Below are 23,176 nucleotides of genomic sequence, written 5' to 3'. Positions count from 1 at the left end.
TGGGTTCCCGTATAGGGAAAATTGAGCCTGTGTAAAGGTGATTTGACTGAGAGTTCTTCAGAATTGGTATATTCCCTTCTTTATTCTCAAAGTGCAGTTTTCAGAGCAGGACGTTGAGCTGAGACACCAGGAGGCATAGAGGGCTGGAGGTAACTACCATGTCCCCTGCTCTCTTGCTTCCCCTGCTGCTTGGAGTCACCATTTCACCTTCCAGTTGTCAGGTGAGAGGAATTATTTTTGGTTTACAGTTGTCCTGCCTGCCTGCCTGCCCAGCTTGGTTACAGCGTATTGATTTTGGTTTTTTTTTTTTTTTTTTTAAATCTACTGAAGGCGGTTTGGTGGCTTCGTGTCCCAGTTCAGTCTATGGAATATTTTAGCCCTGTTCTTTCCCATAGCGGTTGGCCTGGGGGACAGTCGGAGACCTTGACACTTGAGATCAGCTTGGAATATGAATTCCAAGCCCACGCGATCATTTTCTATAAGGCCCTCAGAGTCTTGGCTGCATCCCCGGGGGCTTGTGCAGAACCTGTGGGTCTCTTTCTCAATATGGGACAGACAGGTGGGGACCCAGCCCAGGGGCCTTGGGGAAAACAGGGGAGTACATAAAAATTAGCCCTTGTACTGGAGCCCCAAGTGTGGCCCAGTCCCTCTGGGAATCGAATCTAGCAAGGGAGAGCTGGAAAGCCCACGGAGGTGATCAAGAACTAGGGGACTTCCTAGGAGACATGCATCCTCATGGAATGGGAGTAGGTGAGTGATAGGTGACAAATGGAGGATGAACAGGTGACAGGAAGAGCAGTACAGGGCTAGGAGCTGAAAAAGTTGTGGTCCTCAGGCCCCACAGCCTACTGCCTCTAACCCACTTTAGAATGTATTGTAGTAGAGGCAGGGCAGCCTCTGGCCTCAGCTCCGCCCACCGAGAGCCTTCTGGGAATGGCAACACAACAAACACTCTGTTGCCCTGCAGTGGTTCCGCTGCTGTGTTAGGCTCTGATGTGCTTACCCTGATCAGCTCCAAGGTTTCCCAGAATCCAGAGCCACAGCACATACCCCTGAGATAGTGGCCTGCCCGTCTGCCGCATGGGGCGAGACGCAGGCCTAGTTGGCACAGGCTGGAGCAAAATACAGGTCGATTGATCAGAGTGACTCTCATGTAAGTTCTGGATTGGACAAAGGCCCCGACTTGACCAGGAAGTGTCAAAGGTGCTAACAGGCAAACATAAAGGCTTGATATTCATTTGTTTTTGAGAAATGCAATTTGCAATTTTATGTTATCAATACTCACTCCCCAAAAAAGTAACAATAACTCGGCCTCGAGTGCTGGTTTTGGTTTTGGTGCCTGGAATAGGTCCCAGGTGGATCTCTTGTTAATTCTAAGTGCTTGGTAAGCAGTGGGCACCTTCAATCAATTCACAGCCCAGGAGAGAAAGCCAGGGCAGCTCTGTAATGAACGCTTCTTCCCAAGCATAGCTGGCGGTAAGCTATAAGCAATGTGTAAAAAGTCCTCAAACTTCTTGACTTTTAGGCTGAAAAGTAATATTTTGTCTTTTGCGTATTGTCAACAAACAGATTTGCAACCACTAGCCACACTATGCACACATTTTCCCAAATGATGCAAATGATCATAATCAGAAGTTAATGTGTCAAACTAGATGTTTTCCACTTTTGTTTCCTTAGTTTTAAAGCTCAGGCGCTCACGGGTTTATTAATCACTTTAGAACTGCTTCTCAGCATCTTTGAACTTCTGGCCTTCTTATGGGCCCTCCAGGTGTGTACAAGAAAATGCCCAAGAGCTCTAGAAATTCTAGATGGCAGGAAGGCCACTCATGCCAGGCTGAAGGAGGAGGTAGTCAGCAGTTATCAAATCACTACAGGTGTCACTGTTCACACAGTCTTCCAGCGCCTTGCCCTGGGGGATGGCACTGGCTTTCTAAAACCACAGCATGGCTGGCCGAAGAGGAACAGGCTATGAGAGCTGCCTATATCCTGGCCCCAGTCCACAGACGAGACACAACCTCACATAGCTGTCATGACAGCTTCTGCTGTGGCTGGTGTCCATGGCCACTGCTTCACTGCTCTCAGTCACCAGAGTGTAGGAACCATCATTGCTGGAGCCTTCTAGCAAACCTGAGGGTGTGTGTAACTTCATTCTCAAGGGCTGACCACCCCTGTCACCCAGCCAAGCTCTCACCTGAGCAATGAGTAGTGGGTTATGAGGGCACCTTGCTTTATATGTGACATTGCAAGGGCTCTTCTCTCACTCCATTATCCATTATCTTAGGTGGCACATCAGCCTAATGGCCAGGTAATTCCAGCTCCAGTGTTCAGCTCGAGTTCTCATTTGTGCGTTGTAATGCTGCTCAGCTTTGTCTGAATCATGTGGGCTCCTGGCTGCGGGCTGTCAGGTTAGGCAGGTATAGACGAAAACCTTTGAAGGGCCACTGGACATCATGAACACACTGTTGCCATGGATCTGGCCTTCTTGTGGGATACAAGAACAGCATCTAGAAAGTAAGCCCCACCTGAGGCTTTACCCAGGAGCATCTAAACCAGGAATAAGACGGTTCTCATTCTTTTAGCCCTCCTCTGGGACAGAAGGCTGGGAATGCGACGGGGAACAACAGGTTCAGTCTGACCATATCAACTGAGAGCAATCCCAGCAACTCACCTTACAAGATGCCCAAGGAAGTGCCAAGATTGGAAATCTGGTGGCCAATTACAGAGTTATGATGCTCTGTTCTGTGCCAGGCCCTGGGATCTGCTCAGTTCAACCACCCATCCTCTGCCTAAACACTCATCACCCAACCACCCGGCTCTACCATCCTGCCATGCAAGCCGACGCCCATCAGCATAAGAGAGCGAGACAAAAATAAGCCACTCAGTCCAGTCCTTCCCTCCTGGGAGTTCTCATCTTTGGGTTTAGATGACAAAACGTAACCCTGCCCATCCTGGGTCCAACCTCCAGTTCCTTACCCAGTCAGTCTCTTGTCTGCCCGCTCAGTACGTCATACATGTTACATACATGTTACTGTAGAGCAGACACTATTCCAAGTCCTGGGGACCAGCCGTGTTACTGCAACAGCACCTCACTTACAAAGTAGACATGCCATAGAGGGCAGCCTGTGCGTAGACAGCCCAGGAGCTGAGGAGTGAACTAAGCTTAGGAGTAGAGCTGGCAGGGAGTCAGATCTCAGTATGAACGCTAGACACCAGAGCAAGATCCTAGGCAGGCTAGGTCGTGAGCATGGAGAGGTGTGTCTGGAGCCTGAGAGCAAGGTATTGACTTCCTGGGCGAGTGGGGAAAGCGGCATCAACAAGGGACTATGGTCTGAAGATGGACTGAATCCGGGGGTAACTGGATCTGTTCTCTGCGCATCCTAATAGGAGGTCCAAAAGGGGCAGCTGAAGGGTGTCTAGTCAAGGGTTTCCAAGGCTTAAGTGGTTGGAAGAGGAGCTTCCAGGGACCATGATTAAAGGGTAGGTTTGGAAGATAAAAGTGTTTCTACAGTAGCCTTGTGTACAGTTTTAGTGGTGACTTCTGAAGTTACATCTTAAAGGGTTGTTATTTTTTTTTTCCTGAATGAGGTCATAGGTGGGTTCTAGGGTACACTAAGGAGGATTGCATAAGGTAAAACCATGGATCACAAAGATTGTGCAAGGGTTAACACATGGCTTTTTGTTGCGTTTCTTTGAGCCAGGGTCTCATGCATCCCAAACTGGACCTAAATTTGTTACACAGCCAAAGCTTGCTTTGAATTCCTCCTCACCTCCCATATTGCAGCCATGCAGCACCACACTGGCCACGATAATATTTTTATTTTCCTGTAAACAGTTTATAATCTAATTTGTGAGATTCTCAGGCTTTTATCTGGGAAAGGGATTAGAGTCACGTGTGCTTAGGCATTAAAGGTGGTTCACTGTCATTTAAAAAGTTTTTAAAAAATATTTCGCTATAAAAAATACTGAATATATGCAAATTTTTAATTGTGATGGAATTCTTGACTCTCACTTGGCGGGAGGTTTGATAATACTCTGGAATGAGAAAGAACCCTCTTCCCATCCTATGTCCCCTTAATTTTCTGTCTTTCTTTACTGCCCCAATTTACTTAGATGCCATGGTGTTCTACCCGCGGATTCCAGGTTCTCAATGGAGAGGGGCCTTGCTGAGTGTATATAACGGGGTGGGGGTCGGGGGCGGTGCAGTGTACCCTGTAACTAGCGAAACCAACCGGCTGCTGAAGTGGCCAAGGCGGGAGAAGCAGGTCCCACTTAACGGGTAGAGTCGACAGCCGCATGCCTGGCCGCCGGGAAGAAAACAACTGCCAGTGGGCTAGGTGCCACTCGACCTTGGGGAGGAGCGACCCAGAGGACCTCGAATCCACAGGTCTTAGCTGGTGGCTGAGGAGCCCGCAGCATCCAGAGAGCCAGGACTTCTAGGCTGGGGCCCAACCAAGTAGGTGGGCGTGAGCAGCACAGGCGCGAGACCTTCTAACGCAGCAGACTGTTTGCATTCACGTGCGCAGCGGGGGCGGGAAGGCCCCGCCCTGGCGCGGGAGGGGGCAGCGGGATTAAAGGCCACCCGGGCAGGCCTGGGGACCTGACTGCTGCCAGCTCCGGGATAGCGCAGAGGGCTGTGACGAAGAGCGCAGCAGGTACCACGGTATGCGTGTCGGCTCCTGGAGCTGAGCAGCAGCGATGTGGCACCCGGCTCTGGGACCAGGGTGGAAGCCGCTGCTGGCGCTGGCGCTGGCGCTGACCAGCCTGCGAGGCGTGAGGGGCATTGAGGAGGAACCGAACAGTGGTGGGAGCTTCCAGATAGTCACCTTCAAATGGCACCACGTCCAGGATCCATACATCATCGCACTCTGGATCCTCGTGGCCAGCTTGGCCAAAATCGGTAAGCGGCACGGGATTTGTGGATCATGGCATCCTATAACTGAGTCTTAGCCATGCCCTTAGAGTCTACACCACCTGCCTTTGCCCTTGCATTTTCTATCCCCTTCTGGGAAAAAGGCACATTCAGCGAGAGTGAGGTGCACTGCTGGTTGGAGAGATGCACCAGCTAATCCAGCGCTCCCAAATCCTTGGCTAGATACCACCCTACTTGTTACCATGGGACTTTGTATTGCACTGAGAGAACTGACTTGAACGTGGCGCTGGAGTGAACTCTGGGTCCAGAGCAGTTTAAATAAATAAATAAATAAGTAAATAAATAAATAGTAGTTATGATTAATTCAGGGAAACTCATGACCCCTTGTCTGGAGGGGAGGATGATTCCCCTCTCTCAGCTGGCTCAGTGAAATTGGGAAGTGGGATTGAAGGTGCTCCTGACAAGGTGAGAGGAAGGTCAGACCTCTTAAAAAAATCCTCAAAGCTTTGGTGATCTTCGTGGAAGTGGTGAGGATGTGGTCCCTGTGGAATCCGTTAGACCCTTATTTGAGGAGAGCGAGAACAGATACAGAGATTCCTAGCCTGCCAGTTTCTTTTAAGGTTATGGAATAGAAGAGGCCTTCCGAGACCCCGGACGGGGAGGAGAGCTTCAGAGAGAACATTTACAGAGCTCAGAGTGACTGGTTAATGAAGACTTAAAAAAAAAACAAATTATTTCTTGCTGCCTCCTCTTCCCATTCATTTAGCCTGTGGATCTGGCACTGGGCTCTCCTTGCACATGCTGTCTGACTGGGTTTTTCAGTAAGGTTTGTGCTGTGTGTTGCTGTGACTGGACAGTACTGACTTCTTCACACAGAGTGTTCAGAAAGGGCCAGGGAGGTTCCCAGGCCACCCTTTCACCAATCTCATCTGCTTCTCCACGGACTGCAGCATTCTAGTACATGAAGTGAGTGTGAGCCTCCTGTGTTATCTGCGAGCTTCTCTCTGTACCTTTGGACTACATATTTGGAGTTTAGTATCACAGCTTAGCAAGAGCCAGGTCTATCTGCAAGGCTCAGTGCTGGGCCAGCACACTGACTAAGGGGCGGCAGCCTGATCCCGGAGGGTTACATCTCTGCAGGCCTCCAGGGGCCATGAACTTGCCCAAGAACGGCTGGCCACCAGTGTCAGCAGCAACTCTCTGGATAGGCGGCTCTGCAGAAGAACCTCTCTGTCTTAAATGTTTTAGTGGGCCCAGGTGTTCCCTATCATTCAATTCAACTCCACTTCCAACTTCGAGAAATTATGGAGATGATCCTCCCCAGGTGCTTTCTCCACCAACATCCTTCCCTGCTTAAACCTATAGGGGTTGGGCCTTGGTGGTCCACTCCATGCACCGTATTCATGTTACCAGCATGTTCAGCTAAGAGCCTGGCACTGGGGTCCTTTACCCAGGAGGTTCCTCAAGTATGTCTGCTCCAGGCATCACAGCAGACACCTCCCTGCCTTTCAGACTCCATCTGTCCACAAGACCCTCTCCTCTAAGGACCAATGTTGCTGCCCCTCAATTCCATTCCTTTCAGCTGCAACAAAGCTTCACTGGTATTCGCTCCCTAGGCATATTTACTCTAATCAGACCTCACCGGGAACCTGTTATCTTCCCCGAAGACTTACTATAGAAATAGAAAGGGGGAGAAGCAATCTGCAGGTTCAGCTCTACCCTGCCTGGCTGTAAGAACCACCCTTGGTGGCAGGCTCTGGTACCCAGCCCTTACCTTACAGCTCTTCCCTCAGCTGTGAACTCTGGATTTGTTCAGATCCCTGATGACCTTGATCTGTTCTTTAGAAGCCTCTCAGACTCCCTCCCTGCACAATCAGCCTTATATGGCCCAACACAGACTCTCATGAATAGCTCTGTGGTCACGTAGGTGCTACCTGTGCGAACTTGGGGAGTGTAGCTGACACCTCCACAGCTCCCACTCTCACTTGTTAAGCCCCACATACTTTAAAAATGTTCAGGACTGTCCACGATACTTCATCCTCAAGTTGTGCAGGAACTGCCTCCCGGGAGAGGATGGGGAGGCCTTAGGCTGATGGGATTCATGTTTTCTTTTGATTACTTTTAACTCCCAGCCCAGCCTTATGGTTAGGAAATCATACTTCTGTTAGCCAGTTTTGACCCAGCTGAGAAATAAGACATCGACCCTGGAACACAGATAGTGTGATTATTGGAGTTGGGGACTGAGGAAGGCTAAGGGCAAGGATGTCAAGGCCAGGGTGCCTGTCTACAGGATAAAGGTGGTAGGCTGGAAAGGTCTGATGTGGTGGAAGGGCAGGGTCCACTCTAGGTAGATGGGGTGCTCTCTTCTCTGACCACACACTCACAATTGGGAGTCCCTAGCCTGCAGCCACAGTGTTGGGACGCAAGGCTTGAGTAGGTACTAGGCTACGAGGGCCTATATCGGCGCCCAGGCAGCACTAAGGATCCACCTACGTCCACCTAAGGTGAATCCGGACCTAAGGTGAATCCGGACAGCTTCAGGAACATACAGCAGGAAGTTGCAGGGGATAGGGGAAAGCAGGGGCATGGGATGCCAGGGGAGTTGGTGGAGTCGTTGAAGGGAGACTAGAAGAGGCCAGGGGGAGGGGGAGGAGAGGCAAGAGGAGCTTATGGAAAGTCCAAAGAGAGAATGAAAAGAGACGGGGAGAGCCAAGGCGATGCTAGGGGAAGACTAAACCAATTTACCTGCAGGCTGTAGAGGACTTTGGTCCTTGCTGAAGTTGCGTAGACGGTGGGCCTCAGTCACGACTGACCTCTCAGAGCACTACTTTGGTTGCAAGACAGAGTGTAAGACCAGAGAGGCTGTGGGGAGAACGATCAGAGCCTCTGGGCTTCGGGGAGGTGAGGAGGTTGCCCAGACTTACCAGGAGGAAGAGTCCATGCACAACAAGGTTAACAGCAACAGCTTTTGCGTCCTTGTATTGTGCTGGGAGCCTCTAGCACGGATCCCATTTCACAGTTACTGAGCCTCAGAGGCACAGGACCCAAACCTTCCGTCTAAAGTCAGAGAGGGAACCAGGGGTAGATGAAGGAAACTGGGAGGGTAGGGGAGGAAAATATCATTATAGGGGACAAAAATGACATCCTCCAGGCCCTCCAGAAGTGCGCAGTGAAGGGGAGTCTGAAGGATCTGCTAGGAGGCCCTGGAGCTGTAAAGTCTTATTTTTGGGAGCTGCCCCTGGACGGTTGCTCTAACTGTAAATCTAGGCAGCGTTTGAAGCATCCTGAGGGAAGAGAGCAAAGGCTAGGTAGTGCTGTGGCGGTGCAGGGATGAGCCCTGCCTCCCTGCCTCCCTGCCTCCCTGCCTCCCTGCCTCCCTGCCTCCCTGCCTCCCTGCCTCCCTGCCTCCCTGCCTCCCTGCCTCCCTGCCTCCCTGCCGGTTTGCACAGGTGACTCGCCCACCCCTTTCCTCCTGCTGCTTCCCAGAGAGAGCTGTTAGGCCTTCTAGGACTGTTGTCCTGGACAGCTTCACTGTGAAGCACGAGCCCTCTAAAAACTGCTCACCATAACAAGCCAGGCTTGTTACAGTGCACCTCCAAGTCCTGATATCCTAACCATTCAGGTGACTTCATGCCACGCCATGGCTGTGGGACTCTGACCTCTCCTTAGAAGCCGCCAGGTGCTGGGACTCCCTTTTGGTTTCTTTGGGAACACATGTCTGAGTTTGGGGGGGAGTTAAAGTTAGGGTTCCCATGGACCTGTGTGTCCTGAGTCTCCCCCTTGGGTCCTCTGTGTGTTTGAATGACCCTGGCAAGGTTAGGGTCAGCTCAGCTGTTCTTTCTCCACTCAGCCCCACGGTTTGGAGCTTCCCTTAGAGAAAAGCGTTTTACCTTCTCTGTTGTAGGGCATTGCTGTCCCTGGGGCCACTGTGCCATAGCTGAGCTCAGGGCACCATGTTTTTGGGAACTGCATGTCAGTGCTGAGGCCGAACAACATCCCACATGCCCTTCCAAAGCTGAGGTGGGTGTGGCTTCTTTGGTCAATGTGGGCAGCCGGGAGTCCCTGTCCACTCTCCCAGGTACCTCCCTACTGTGGAGGGCTAAGCTGGCCCAACTGCCAGCCTGAGCTACCCCCTACCATGCTGTCCCTTATGCCCCCTAACCTCCCCGCTTCTCAGCTCCTTTCTCTTTCTGCTCTTCTCAAGGCTTTACATTCCTTGGGCCTGTAGTCAGGAGTATGGATGGGCAAATGCTGGTGAGTTTAGTTCTCTAGCTCTTCCTACCTTGGCCCTGCCTTGAGGAGTCATGGACTTGGGGTCAGTGGCCAGTACAGTGGAGTGTCATTAGTGAGGGACAAGAAGGACTAAGGGGAGGGCTGTCAGTGAGTGTGTCATGGCTCTGAGCTGGGTGACAGCTGAGTTCCAGCTAAATCCTTTTCCAATTCCAGCTGGAGCTTGGGCTCCTCCTTCCTTATCCCCAGCCTTCTTCTTTCACACCCAGCGTCCTCCTACCTCACCTTTTCCCAGCTTAGAAATTGCGAGGCTACCCCAGCCCTTCCCTAACTCCAAGCTCTTTTGACTCAAGCAAGTGTGCAGTTCTGTTCTTACTGAGTCTCTGGTGGCTGGCCGGTCTGTACTTACCAAGGCTTCTGTAGGGAGTGAATGCATGTGAGGTTGGGTGTGAATAGCTGGTTGGATACACAGATATGTACACGAATGGACGATTAAATGTCATTCTGTAAACCCAGTGGCTTCCTACCTTAAGCTCCAAGCACTGCTTTGATCAAGGAAGAGATTCCTAAGTCCTTAGTCAAATTCTTCCCCAAACTGCCACCCAGTTTCCTGTGCATGGCATCTGTGGTGACAACACATTTTCAGGTGTGGCAGGCAAAAGGTGCTCCCATAAGCTTAGAGCGCTGTGGGTGTGACATCTGAGTGTCAGCCTGGCATCTGGACAGGTGAAGTCTTGTCAGGCTTGTGAACACTGGCCTTTGCTTCAAGCTGGCTGCTCTTATTGTCACTGAGTGCCATTTCTCTAAGAAGGATCTTTTATCTGAAGGAGAGCTCTCAGAGTGCTGGCTACAGGGGACAGAGTTCAGACTGAGGGGCTGGAGGGTTGCTTGGAATGCTGACAGTGTTACTCATCTTGGACCCGGTAAGGAGAGCCTTAGTTAGAGTAAAGGGATTGGACACTGGCTTAGGCCCTAGAGACCCTAGAAGTGGGGACAGATGGGGGTAAATTCTGGCAATATCTGAACCAAGATCACTGGGGCTGCATCATTGGTTAGAGAGGACAAGTTCAGGAACGGATGGAGGCTCATTGTTGGGTAAATGGTGCGGACTTTGTCTGGGGCCTCGTGAAGAACACTCAGCCCCTGGGAAGGAGATAGGTAGGAGCCCCTGCTAGGCTCTCGTCCCTAAACATTCTATATCTTGAAGGCCTTGTGGGGTGTCATCAGTTCAGCTCCAGGAGCTATCCCTAGATAAAGATGAAACCAGCATCATTTTTCATGTCAGATTGTCAAGCTCTCCCTGAAGAGGGAAGTTTCCAGTGAGGTGGAGCAGTCCGTTCCTCTCTCCCCTCCAGGGCAAGTCAGGAAACCCGCTGGATTTACCACCTGCTGAGTCGATGTGCCAAAGTCCAGTTAGATTTGAGTTCCCTGCCCGGAGTTTCCCAAGCAAAATGGGAAACTTAAAAGGCCGGTTTTTATGGACTTTTCGAAGAAATGGAGTTGCTGAGGGCTTCGTTCTTAGATTCGAACCAGGTTCATTCAGGTGATATGGGCCCCTAGTGACTCTTCTACTGTTCTGAGGTTGCTTTGTGTCCCTTAGCCTTGAGCACACAGAACTTAGCATTAGCTAAGCCTTTCTTCTAAGTCACTTCTGGGCCTCCTAAGCCTCCAGCTTAGTTGAAGCTGTCCAAAAGACAGTTGCCTGAGGAGATACGGTGAAGTGAGCACAATTGCTCCTTTGAAAGTAAGGGACCTGGAGCCAGGGGAGCCCTAACTGCGGGGTGGACGCAATGTGTGTAGCCTTTTTCTCAAGGAAAGGTAGAAAAAGCTAGCAGTAGATGTGGAGGAGCCAATGAAATGTGAATCTAGGAGTCCAGAGCTCTCTTAGGAAGTGTGCCTGTGTGTGCAAATAGCACAGACTCATTAATGATTATGCTGGAGCATGTGGGTGCACACACACCTGTGCGTGCGGCACTCGTGTGAATGTAAACATGATGATTTTGCATGTGCACACTCAGACTGCTCGTGTTCTTGTTCTCACACCTAGACTCTGCTGGAGAGGTGTGTAAGCGAGCTTTGCCCAGGTAGTGCTATCTCTCTCGGCCCCATCTTTTCATCTCATCTAGGAGACCAGTAGTTTCCCCCATCGAGGTCGGTTCATGGAGATGACTCCAACCTCTAAAATTAGAAATCCTGAGAGAAATACTGGCCTGGGAGAAAGGTTCCAGGACTTCAGGGAGGGGCATATGAAGATGGACGGCATATTCTCCAAGGAGGGGCATTCCAGGGCTCCTAGAAACCCACACATCAATGAAGTGCCTCCCACAACTGGGCTTGGAGACTCCTGGTTCCTACCTGTATATGTCCCAGCATCCGAAAAGCACTCATGGCAGCCTGGAACAGGGACAAGCTCCTAATTCCTCAGTGTATCAAGCTCTTCACAGGATATGAGCCAGAATCTGCATCTCTCTATGGAGAGGTGTTAAGAAATGGGTGCAGCAGATGAGTCACTTACAAGGTATCTAGTGTCTGAGAGGGTTACAGTACATAATGGCAGACAACAAAAAATTCGATGAAAGTCACACATAGATGGAAACACCATCCCAAGCTGGACATTATGTATGTAAGCATGTATGCATGCTAAGGAGTATTTATTGTAGGAAACAATTCTTTCTTCCACTATGTGGGTCCTGGGAAATGAACTTAAGCCATTAAGCTTGGCACCAAGCACTTTTACTTGCTCACCAGCCTGAGTTTTAAAAGGACTGATCACCTGAGTTTGTGTGGAGTGAGGAGGTTCCTACATGGTGGAAGAAAGAAATGATTCCTGAAAGTTTGCTTCAGACCTCTATGTGCACGCCCTAGTATGCACGCCGGCACGCACGCAGGCACGCACGCAGGCACGCACGCCGGCACGCACGCACGCACAGAGGGGGTATTTAAATTGAAGCAACTTTCTCATAATTGCTGTCAGGGTCCCATGCTATTGGACTGGGTTATAAACAGCCAAACATAGTTTTGTGGCTTTCACAGACCACCCTGCAGGCAAAAGGCCATTTGTTCTCCGAGCCTTCCTCTGGTAGAACACCAGGGGCTAGTCGTCTTCCCAGTGAGCACCCGAGACAGTGAATGACCCCAGTGCCCTCCGCACCAGCGCAATTTGGGATATACTGTGCTGTCAGGAATAGGCTAGGCTCAAGGCCCATCTGTTCTCTGTGAATACCCACATTTACCCTCAGTCCTCAAAGAACTTGCAGTCCAGCCCCGCGGCCTTTGCATTCCTGAGGGCTGTGCTCTACAGATGTAGCTTTTTTGTTCTTCCTTTTTGGTTGCAGGGGAAACCTGGGCACCAACACCTTTTCCACTGTTACTTTCCAGTGAAAAGTAAGATTTTTATTTGTTCTAATTTTATTAAAGTCTGAAACTATTAGTATGGTGGGGACCACTGTAAATAGCTGGGGTGGCATGGAGTCACAACCCTGTGTTCACACCTAGGTGAAGAGCAGGGCATTTAGCCCACATGCTCTCTGAAGTGCTCCGTCCTAATCTGACCTATTACAGCCCGTGTTATTTGGAGTCACCCGGCATGACTTCCGTGAGGGTAAAGTTTTAGATTTGGAGAATAAACGGTGTGCTGGTACAACTGATCCTACCCTCGTCCAAGCTGCCTCCTCCTCTGGTGGCTAGTTAATTTTAACTAAAAGTATTCTTTGTCAATCACAACAAGTCGATGTCTATTATTAACTTAAGGTGCTAACAGATGCACAACATGCATCCGCCATTGTCATATGTATTTTACCAACCTTCAATCCCATGTTGACCCCATCTACTCACACCCTCCCTCCCCAGCCCCCGACAACCATCCATCTTTTTTACTGTCTCTGTAGTTTTGTCTTTTCCAGGTAGTCTGTGATGTTTTTAGACTGGCACTCAATATCAATAAGGTTACTCCTCTCTAACAGTTTAATCATGCAATTATTCTATTATATGGATATACTCAATTTATTCATTTACCCATTGGAGAACATGTTCAAACTTTGGACAATTTTAAATAAAGGTAACATAAATGTATCTGTGTGCAAGTTTCTGTGTGGACATAGTTTTCAAGTTCTTTGGACATGGTTATAAAAGCAGATGCTATGAATATATCTTAGTGTTGGAAGAAACTGCCAACTACTTTTCCAAGTGGCTTCACCATCTTGTGCTATCGCCCCAACTCCGTGCTGACATTGAGTGGACAGTGAGCTGGACTGTTGCAATTCTGGTTGGTATGCAATGGACCCTTATGTTGAAACTTGCAGTTCTCCCCTGGTACCAAGCAATGTGAAAGATCTTTTATTTTTCCTTTCTGTACAGAATTTTTTTCTTATTTTTTGACAATCTCATACACGTCTATAGTGTATCTTGATTGTATTCAACTTGAATCGTCCCTCCCATTCGCCCACACTGCTCTAAAACCTCCCTTTCCACCTTTATTTCCTTTTAAAAAATAAGATCCAGATAGTGCTGCCTGCAAGCTCGTGGTAGAACATCCATGAGATCCTGGCCAGTTGACTGGTGGCCAAACACTTGAAGAAACATGCCTTCTTTTCCCCCAGCGGCCACCAATTGCCAGTTGGTCCTCAGTTAGTAGATGGGTCCTCAGGAGCCCCTGTCCCCTTCAGTTGGAATGCTGATAGGTTTTCCTTGTGCAGGTCTTACACAGGCGATCGATCACAGCTGTCCTCAGTTCCTGAGTGTGGTAGTCATGTCCGGAAGCCAGTGTTACACTGTACCCCTTCTCTCATCCCTCCAGACCGTCCATCTTTTTTTCTCCTCATTCCAGGAGAAATATCTCCTCATATGCTTTCGTTGACATTTGTGCGTATCTGATAAAGTTTATGATTTGACAGCTGACTCGCTTTTAATTGAGTTCTTTGTTTTCGAATCAATTTTAAAGAGTTCTTTTTGTACTTCAGAGAGAAGCCGTTATCATATGTGTGTTTTACAGTTATTTTCTTCCAGTCTGCTAACTTTTTATAGCATCTTTCTCAGGACAAAAGTATTTCCTTTTAGCTGGAAGCTGTGCTACATGACTGTAATCCTAGCACTTGGGTGCCTGAAGCAAGAAGGTGATGAGGTTGAGGCCAGCCTGAGCTACAGGTCGTGAGACCCTGTCTCTTTAAAACAAGAGATTTTAATTCTCTGAGTTTCAGATAACTTACCCACTCCCAATTGCCCTCTCTCTTTTTTTTTTTTTTTTTTTTTCAGAGCTGGGGACCGAACCCAGGGCCTTGCGCCTGCTAGGCAGGCGCTCTACCACTGAGCTAAATCCCCAACCCCATTGCCCTCTCTTTTATTCCCCACCCACCCCCAAGCTTCTGCTAATCTTCCCCTTCTTACTTACCTTCCTTCCGCATCATAAAAATGTTCTAGAATCTGTATGTGTTGCTTCTCACATTGTTGTTACAAAATACCTCAAAACAAAACCAAAAACAACTTGAAGAAGGGTTTGTTCTGGTTCACAGTTTGAAGGTGCACTCGACCACAGTAGGCAAGGCATGGCAATGGCTGTGTGAGGCAGCGGGCCCCACTGCGTCCTCAGTTGGGAAGCTCAGCCCACTTTCTTCAACCCTTGGAGGTGGTACTGCACACATCTGGGGTGGGTCTTTCTACCATGGCTAAACCTCTCTAGAAAGACCCTCCCAGACATACAGAGTGGGAGAGGGAGAGGGAGAGGGAGAGGGAGACACACACAGAGAGACAGAGAGAGAGAGACAGAGAGAGAGACAGAGAGAGAGACAGAGAGAGAGAGACAGAGAGAGAGAGACAGAGAGAGAGAGAGACAGAGAGAGAGAGACAGAGAGAGACAGAGAGAGAGACAGAGAGAGAGAGACAGAGAGAGAGAGACAGAGACAGAGAGAGAGACAGAGAGAGAGACAGAGAGAGAGACAGAGAGAGAGACAGAGAGAGACAGAGAGAGAGAGAGACAGAAACAGAGACAGAAACAGAGACAGAGAGAGAGACAGAGAGAGAGACAGAGAGAGAGACAGAGACAGACAGAGAGACAGAGACAGAGAGAGACAGAAACAGAGACAGAGAGAGAGAGACAGAGAGAGAGAGAGAGAGAGAGAGAGAGAGAGAGAGAGAGAGAGAGAGGTTTGCCTCCTCAGTGATTCTAAACTCCATTAAGGTGGCCATCAAGATTGAGCATCACAGCACATGTTAGAGAAGCACATGCTGTGCTCATCTCCCTCTGTCTGGCTTATTTTGTTTGACCCGAGGATTTCTGCTTCTATCTCTGTTTTTTCCAAATGATGTAATTTTGTGCTTAATGAACGAAACTTCATTTGCTTATACGCCACAGTTTTTGTAACTGCCTAGTTTACATTCCCACTGGTATATAAGATATACTGGTGTATAAGGGTTTCTCCTTCCCCCATGTTCTGCAGTGTTCGTTGCTTCTTTTCTTGATTACCATACCGACAGGAATGTCAGTGTGGTTCAGTTGTGCTTATGTGATGAGTGAGGAGGCTGAACATTATTCAGGTGTCAATATTTATTGCCCATGTGTACCACTTTCCTTCTGGCGTTTAATTTTTATATATTCTAGATAATAATTTTTTTGTCAGATGAACAGCTACAGACTGTCTCCAAAGATTTTAATTAATAAATTTGGGGGCGGTGCTGAGGGATTGCACTCAAGGTTTTATGCATGCTAAGCAAGTGTTTCTTCAATGACTGACATCCTTAGCTTTCCAAAGTTTTAAATTTAATAAAGTCCAACTTACCCATTTTTTTATTTTATGTTTCATACTTCAGGTATTCTATCTAAAGATTCATTATTAAACCTGAAATAATCTAGACTTTTTCCCGTGTTATATTCTTTTTAGAAGTTGTTTTTACTTTTATGTCTTTAGTCCATTTAGCTAGTTGTTTTGTGGGATTTTTTTTAAAGGTTGTAGGATCTGTGTCTAGATTCATACTTTAGCATCTATATGTCCAATTATTTTAGTACTATTTGTTGGAAAATAATCTGTCTCTGTTGGACCTCTATGCTTCTCTGCTCATGCTGTATTTTCAGGCCTCTCTCTCTCACTCATTGGCAGTGATCTGTGTGCTGTCCCAGCGCTGGGCAGTTCCAAAAGCCCAACTGCACCACAGAGCATCTATTCCTCGGCTTCTGCCTCTCCAAATGAAGTGTAGACCAGGATGCTTGCATCCACAGTCAAGTGGGGAGAACCAACATTTTGACAAGACTCAGACTTATCATCCATAAACATGGAGAATCCTAATTTATTGTTATGTGATTCCTTCCTTTAAAGTTTATGGCCTTTATAATGCATATCTTGTCACTTTGGGGGAGGGTGATTTGTGCAACAGTTTTGTGCTAAGGTTTATAGAAGATGTTTTCAATTTCAAGTGCTACAGCTCTTTTGCTGGCGTGTAGTGAGCTTTGCGTGTGAGTGTTGCGGTCTGTAACCTTGCCGCAGTCACCCATCAGTGCCAGACATCTTGTGGGTCTTTTTCCTTTTTTGGACCTTCTACATTGACAATCATGTCATCCGTGACTGACTCTCTTGATATCAGCAAACAAGGCTGTGAGACTTGGCTGTGGCCTGTGACTCTGCTGTGTGTTAGGTGATTTCATTTATTGTGGCCAAAGCACCACACGTGAATAAGTGAATGAATGAAATTCCTTTCTGGGAAGAAATTTTGATGTGAGTCCATGAGATTAGAAGTTCCAGAGTTATGAGAAGAGAATCTGGTCGAGAAATACATCAGATCTGGGGTGACAGGTGACAGTCACAGATGTACAACACAGATACAGGATGGTGGGAACCGTAGGTGGTAGTTACCAGAGGAGGGGCATGCTCTACATATGGAACCTCTTGTATACCTCTTCCCCGTGGGGCCTTCTGTACTCTGCTCTACATGTTTGCTCTGCTTGCCTTGTGTCTTTCTGGGTCCCATCAGAAAGCTGATCCTTCAACTCATAGCTGCTTGGGTCTTCATTGTGCTGCATGTGTCCTCAGTGTAGGAGAGGGCCCAGAGTCACTGAGTAAACACACTGCATTCTGCAAACTTTCTTCAGCTAGCACAGGGCGGTCAGCCCAGCAGTTATATTATCTTTCTCTCTTTTGGTTGTCAGCACTGAGACTCCAGCAGTTCTAGGACTGTTTGGAAAGAGGCAGTCTCGGCCACTATTTCCTTGTCCCTACTGACCAAGATGACTAAGTAAGCTCAGAGGACAGAGTGTCATGTTCAACTGTCCTCCTATCTAGGTTGATTTTGGAATATTGTCCTGCTGCCCAACTCATACTGTGCTCTTGGGTCTGCTGTCTGCCATGACATTCCAGGGTTGTAATTACTGTAACTGCAAAATTCTCCACAGCACCATGTGACATAAACAATTGCTTCTCCACTGCCCATGTAGTTTTCTGTTTTGCCTGAAGTTATTAGAGCACTTTTTTGTTATTGATACAATTTTATTTGTGTGTGTGTGTGTGTGTGTGTGTGTGTGTGTGTGTGTGTGTGTGTGTATTGTAGAAATTTTTAACACCAACCCACGGTTTCTACCCTACCTTGACCATTCAGTTCCTGCGTAAAAGACACACAACCTTTATTATTTACAATAAGCCTTAATCAGCAGCAGAGTTGGGCACATATCTACCCTCTATGCTATCTACCTTCCTATCGATAACCCTGAGTTATTACTTACTGTATTTCATTGGGGTTACTCAACTCCAATTGGCCAGTACTCAGGGCCACATTTTCATGACTCACCGAACCCATGGTAGCTTCTCCCTTGTCCTTCAACTCTTCACTCTTTGTCATTCTCCTCCAATCCAAAGCCTAGGAATCCTTAACCCTGCCTATGTCTTGTCTCCCTAGCTGTCGGCATCTTTATTGACCAATCAAAAATAACTTGGGAGCAAGGTCACACAGTGTCATTTGGGACTATGCAGACTCTCTCATGTCTGGGACAACCGGATCTTGGGTTCCCAATATTAGCGTTAGAATACAAGCAGCATCAAGCCAACCCACTACACGTGTGCAAGCTCATGTGCTCAGGCCATAGTATGTGTATGATGACCAGAGGACCACGTTCAGGAGTTCGTATTCTTCTGCCATGTGGGTCCCAAGTATCAAATCAGGTCACTTGGCTTTGTGGCACGTGCTCTTGCCTGCTGATCATCTTGCCAGTGCTTTTTGGCATCCTTTTCTGGTGCTCATCAAGGAACTTTTGCTTAAGCCGTATGCTGCTGTGTTGTTTGAGGTCTGAGGTTCTCTTGTTTTCTTCTTGAGGGATTCAGAGTCTCCTTGTCCAGCTTCGCCCGATCCCCTGACGCAGTCTCTGTTGGTTTGGGCTATCTTTGCATCCTCTGCTTCTGTCCTGTGGCTCCTCTCATTAAAGCATTTTCTTCAGAAGCTTTCCCTTAGCCTTCTGAGGGTCGGGACCACAGTGCCAGGGTTAGGGAGGAACCCGGTGGTCATTGATGTGTTATGACTTGGTCACTCTGGGGACAGGGGTAGGATGTAAGTTTTTTTGTGTCTAGAGTTTGAGATATTGGCTTCTTTCATGGTTAATTTCTGATCTTGGAAGCCATTTTCAGCCATCTTTGTACAGGGATTCCTCCCCATAATATAGGACCAATTCTGTTTAAAACCATATCTTCACAACAGGTCTATTTCCCCATGACTCATCTGTTTCCTGCCATTCAGTCTAGAAGCATGGCTCGTCAACATACGTATTTTATTTCTTCTATTTTCTGACAGAATTTCATCTTTCAGCTCTTCTGCTAATTTTTGAAATTACTGTTCTTGTGCTGTTAACTTTTTTTTTTTAAAGACTTATTTATTTTGTATACATGAGTATACTGTAGCTGGTCTTCAGACACACCAGAAGAGGGCATCAGACCCCATTACAGATGGATGTGAGCCACCATGTGGATGCTGGGAATTGAACTCAGGACCTCTGGAAGAGCAGTCAGTGCTCTTTACCGCTGAGCCATCTTCCTTTCCAGCCGGCTGTTAACATCTAAGAGGTCTCTTTCCCCTTTTCCTATTTATCTTCCTTCTCTTTCTTTTTCTTTGATGATCCTTCTGCCTGCTTTCCCACCACATGCTGGGATTACAGACCTGTACCCCCACACCCACCCCAAGAAGTGCTGAGTCCCTGCATAAACCTCCTTTTTGAGGGCACACTTCTTTCCTCAGAGTACTAGTGTCTGACGTTTCCTACAAGCCTAGCCTCTTACTGGCTGAGTATGCATCTCTTGCTGTTCCCTGAGATCCTCAGCTAGTTCTTGAACTGAGCCATGTTCTGGGGATACAAAACCTCGTTGGAACCTGGGACAGGAGTACTGTGGTATCTGTGGAGAGATAGGAATCCTAGGGTCTCTAGTTCCCTGCTTCTTTTTGGCTCACACTTTGGAGATAAAGACAATACAGAAGCCCTCTGCCCGTTTGTTTCTTTGGGATCGAGAATAAAGCAATGCGTCTGCTCCCTGGGGATCCGGTTTTCATCTTCACAACATCCAGAAGGGATGAGATTGTCATCACACACCAGGAAATGAAGACTAAAGATAAAACTGCCAGGTTAGAAAGTGAACCAACGAGTCCTGGGAACAGAGAGCCCTCGGGTGTGCAGGAACCATGCCCTCCTGGCTCCACAGATAGAGGCTGTTTGTACCTTGCGGGGGCACCTTGCCCCAGGGAGGTAGGTGTTGGTGGGGGCCCTCGGGGCCCTTCTGGGCTCTGAACCATCTGCCTCAGAGGAGCGAGTAGCTGAAGGATGGGCTGTTGGCACGAGGCCTGGCACGAACCCATCGCATTTTCACATACCAATGCCCTGTGTCTCCAAACCCCGCCTTCACTGAGGGCCCGTGCTTCTGGGACACTTTTTATGGCTTTTTTTTTTAATCTTTGGAGTTCCAACTTATCATCTGCCTGTGATATATGGACGACAAAGCTCACTAGTCCTGATGAACTCCTGCTTTGTGTCCAGGAAGTAAATGGTGACAAAGTCCTGGCTTTGGAGAAAAGTTGGGAGCTCTCAGGTGGTAGTAACCATGTGAGTGGGCACAGGCCCAATGAACAGGAGCCTTGGGACACTGCCATACAGTTTATCTGCACAAAAGAAGTCCTCGGAGAAAATGCCTTGTTGGAATTTTTCACACGAAGGTATGAAGGTGGGCAAGATTAAGCAGAATTACACTCGTAAACTCTTTGGAGTTCTTGGAGCATCCACCTGTTCCATGCCCTGTCCTATGTGAGAACCTTTGCTTTAGTGAATTTTACATCAATTTGACCTTTTGACCTTTAGGCCACTGCTCCTCTTAGCAGTAGTTTCCTGTGATGCTGTTCTTCAAGTTCAAAGCCATGAAAAGGAGGTAGCCCTGGCTTGTCTGGCCTCTGGCATTTTTCATGCTTTGGGGAAGCCCTGGGTGGTGACAGACCACCTGTTGTTGGCTCTGATGTGAACTTTGCTCCCCCAATCCTCATGTATAATGGCTGCAGCCATCATATCTGGGCCCAGTTACCTCGTCTCTGTGCCACTGTCCACAGCTACCCCCTGGTACTGCCGAATATTGACGTGTTCTGCCCATTGCTTACCCATAATTTACAGCCTGCAATGGGATTCCCTTTTAAACTTGAAGGCCCTGGACTGAGTGTCACGCTATAAAAGGACCTTGAATTACATTCTCTATCCAAGATCCCTACCAGGCACCCTGTCAGTCAGTTCTGCCCTTAGGGAGCTGATGGTCAGATAACCCAGAGTTTGTCTGGTTCTGGGACAGGTGGGACAGGTTTGGAGATCAGGGTGAAAAGAAGGTTAGGGACCTCTCTGAGGGGCCTGCTCTAGGCTTAAGAGACATGGGAAAAAGTCATTCTGGCCATGTCTTGTTTCATGGCTAGGAGATGACTGATTCTTCCCCTTGCCTTCCTGTCTCTACATTTAAAATCTGTAACCTGGTCAGCACTAAGGATTGGAGTCCAGGTGCCTGCGGCCCCCGAAAAACCTGCTTCAGAAAGCCAGGCTTGCTCAGAGTTCCTACTTGGGAGCCTGGAATTCCTTCAGTGCCCTCTCAGCCCATCATGATAAATACCAGGGATCTCCTGGGGGACTATGGCCTCAGGGAGGGCCTGTTACAGTGTGAATGAGGACAGAGACTGCAGTTGTGGAGGCCACAGGGAGCCTCTGCAAGTGCCTACTCTGTGGGTGCATAGCACAGTGAAGCTACATTAAGAGGCTACAGCCCCACTTTTCTACAATAGACTCCCTAGTGGTCCACAGGCTAGTCCACCCTAGTCCAGCTCCTTAGGTCCTCCCTGATAACCATTTGCTCAAGTGTTGGAAGAGAAACCAAGACAGTAGAAAGATATTTCCTGGGTGTTGCCTCTGCCCTCAGATGACACCTGTGTGCCTATCACTATCCCTGCCAGCCCTAAGCCTTCCTGAAATACCCACTGTTCAGGGTATAAAAAAATATTTCTGCAGTATCATGGAGATATGGGTGCACCTTGTGTGAAGGCTGATCGTGTCAGAGGTCTGGCCACTGCAGGATGTGCTGGCAATGACCTTCCCTTCAAGTAGCAAGGGGACTTTGTCCTGCTCATCTGCAGCCTTGACACAGCTCTACGTGGTTGTTGATAAACCAAAGGGAAAACAGAATTGCTGAGCATTTGAGATCAGGTAGGATACCATTCATGCATCTGCTGCAAAAGCATGATTTTAACAGTGTGGTCCTGAGGACATATGAAACATTTAACAGAGTCAGGCTCTAGGCCCCTGTCAGAACACCAGCCCCTGAGGACAGATGGTCTGTGAGACAAGAGAGGCCAAGCATTGACAGACTTACAACAAACCCTTTCCTGTCCTTTGATAGGGAAAAACAGTTATTCATATTGAAGACTTTTCTCAGTTTTGTTTTTTAACTATTTGAATTTAATGATGCTATAGGGTGTAATTTTTAAAAACTTACTGCTGGAAGTTGGCAGAATTTCTGAACTCTGTAAGTGTGTCTCCCACCTAGTGGAGTCATTTTCTGCTCCTATATTCTTCAAAACTCTCTGGTTGATTACTTTCCCCCTCATTTTAGAGCCCCGACTACACACATACATTGAAGTTTTGTTTTTTTTTTTAGCATCTTCCTCACTTTAAAAAGTTGGATTTTCTCTTTGTGCCTCGGATTGTGCATTTCTCCTGGTGCTAACTCTTGTGCGTGTCTCTGCTGTGAAGTCAGTCTAAATTTTTACTTCAGATGTTGCGTTCCTCAACTCCAGAATTTCCATTTGAATTTTTTGTTTGTTTGTTTTGTAAGGCAGGGTTTTTCTGTGTAACCTTGGCTGTCCTAGAACTTGATCTGTCAACCAGACTTGATTGCCTCCACCTCCCGAATGCTGGGATTAAAGGTGTATGCCACCACTGCCTGTTTTTGATAACATATTTTATGGGTCAAGGAACTGTGGCCCATGGACCAGACACCTGTTTATTTATATAAAGTTTTATTAGGACAAATCTTCGCAGCCTTTGACGTTTTGTTTCTGTATTCTGTATTCAGTGTTTTGCAGAGCTAATCAACTGTATATCCCATAAATCTTGTGGTATTACTATACTTTCAGAGAAAAACTGCTAACCTATGTCTTAGTCCAATTCCTAGACTGGTCATCTTTTTCAATTAACAATTATATTTTCTTGTAGTTTTAGCAGCTATGTTAAAGTATTTATTTGATAGTTCCAGCATTTTGATCTGTATCATTTTGTGGTCCTCATCAGTTGTTCTGTGATTGGTCCTACTTTCCTACTTCTTCATTTCTAGTGATTTTGAACTGCGTTGAAGACATTGTGATTTATATCCTGCAGAAACTGTGTGCTACTATGTTCCTCTAGAGATAACTGATTTCTGAGGTGATGGTCTTACTAGGCAATTGACCTTTGTGTGGACTGAAACTCCAAGTACTCTCTGTTCCTATCATGACAGGCATTTATTCTGTTCTTTTAGCTCTAGTTGACAGCACGGGACCCACCGTACTCCTGTGTGATTCACAGGAAATTACAGGAACTGGCTGAAGGTTAACATTTCTCACAGA

At 47.8% G+C, this 23,176-nt stretch overlaps 1 protein-coding gene across 3 annotated transcripts in view; it reads left to right on the top strand.

The window, feature by feature from the left end:
* Nucleotides 1-4,390: 4,390 nt before the first annotated feature.
* The window catches only part of Slc9a3 (solute carrier family 9 member A3), a 42,995-nt gene continuing 24,209 nt past the window's right edge, over nt 4,391-23,176 (top strand). For 2 of the 3 annotated variants that reach the window (NM_012654.3, NM_001414040.1), the window contains exon 1: nt 4,598-4,897. In NM_012654.3, the coding sequence (NP_036786.2) occupies nt 4,696-4,897 (202 nt within the window). In that variant the 5' untranslated portion in view covers nt 4,598-4,695. Of the gene's footprint in view, nt 4,898-23,176 lie in introns of all 3 variants that reach the window. The other variant, XM_039100846.2, reaches the window with a different exon arrangement.

This window comes from Rattus norvegicus, chromosome 1 (genome assembly GCF_036323735.1).
Source record: "Rattus norvegicus strain BN/NHsdMcwi chromosome 1, GRCr8, whole genome shotgun sequence".
In the NCBI taxonomy this organism is placed as follows: Eukaryota; Metazoa; Chordata; class Mammalia; order Rodentia; family Muridae; genus Rattus; species Rattus norvegicus.
The sequence above is the reverse complement of the archived record's forward strand: the minus strand, read 5'-3'. Positions and strand labels throughout refer to the sequence as shown.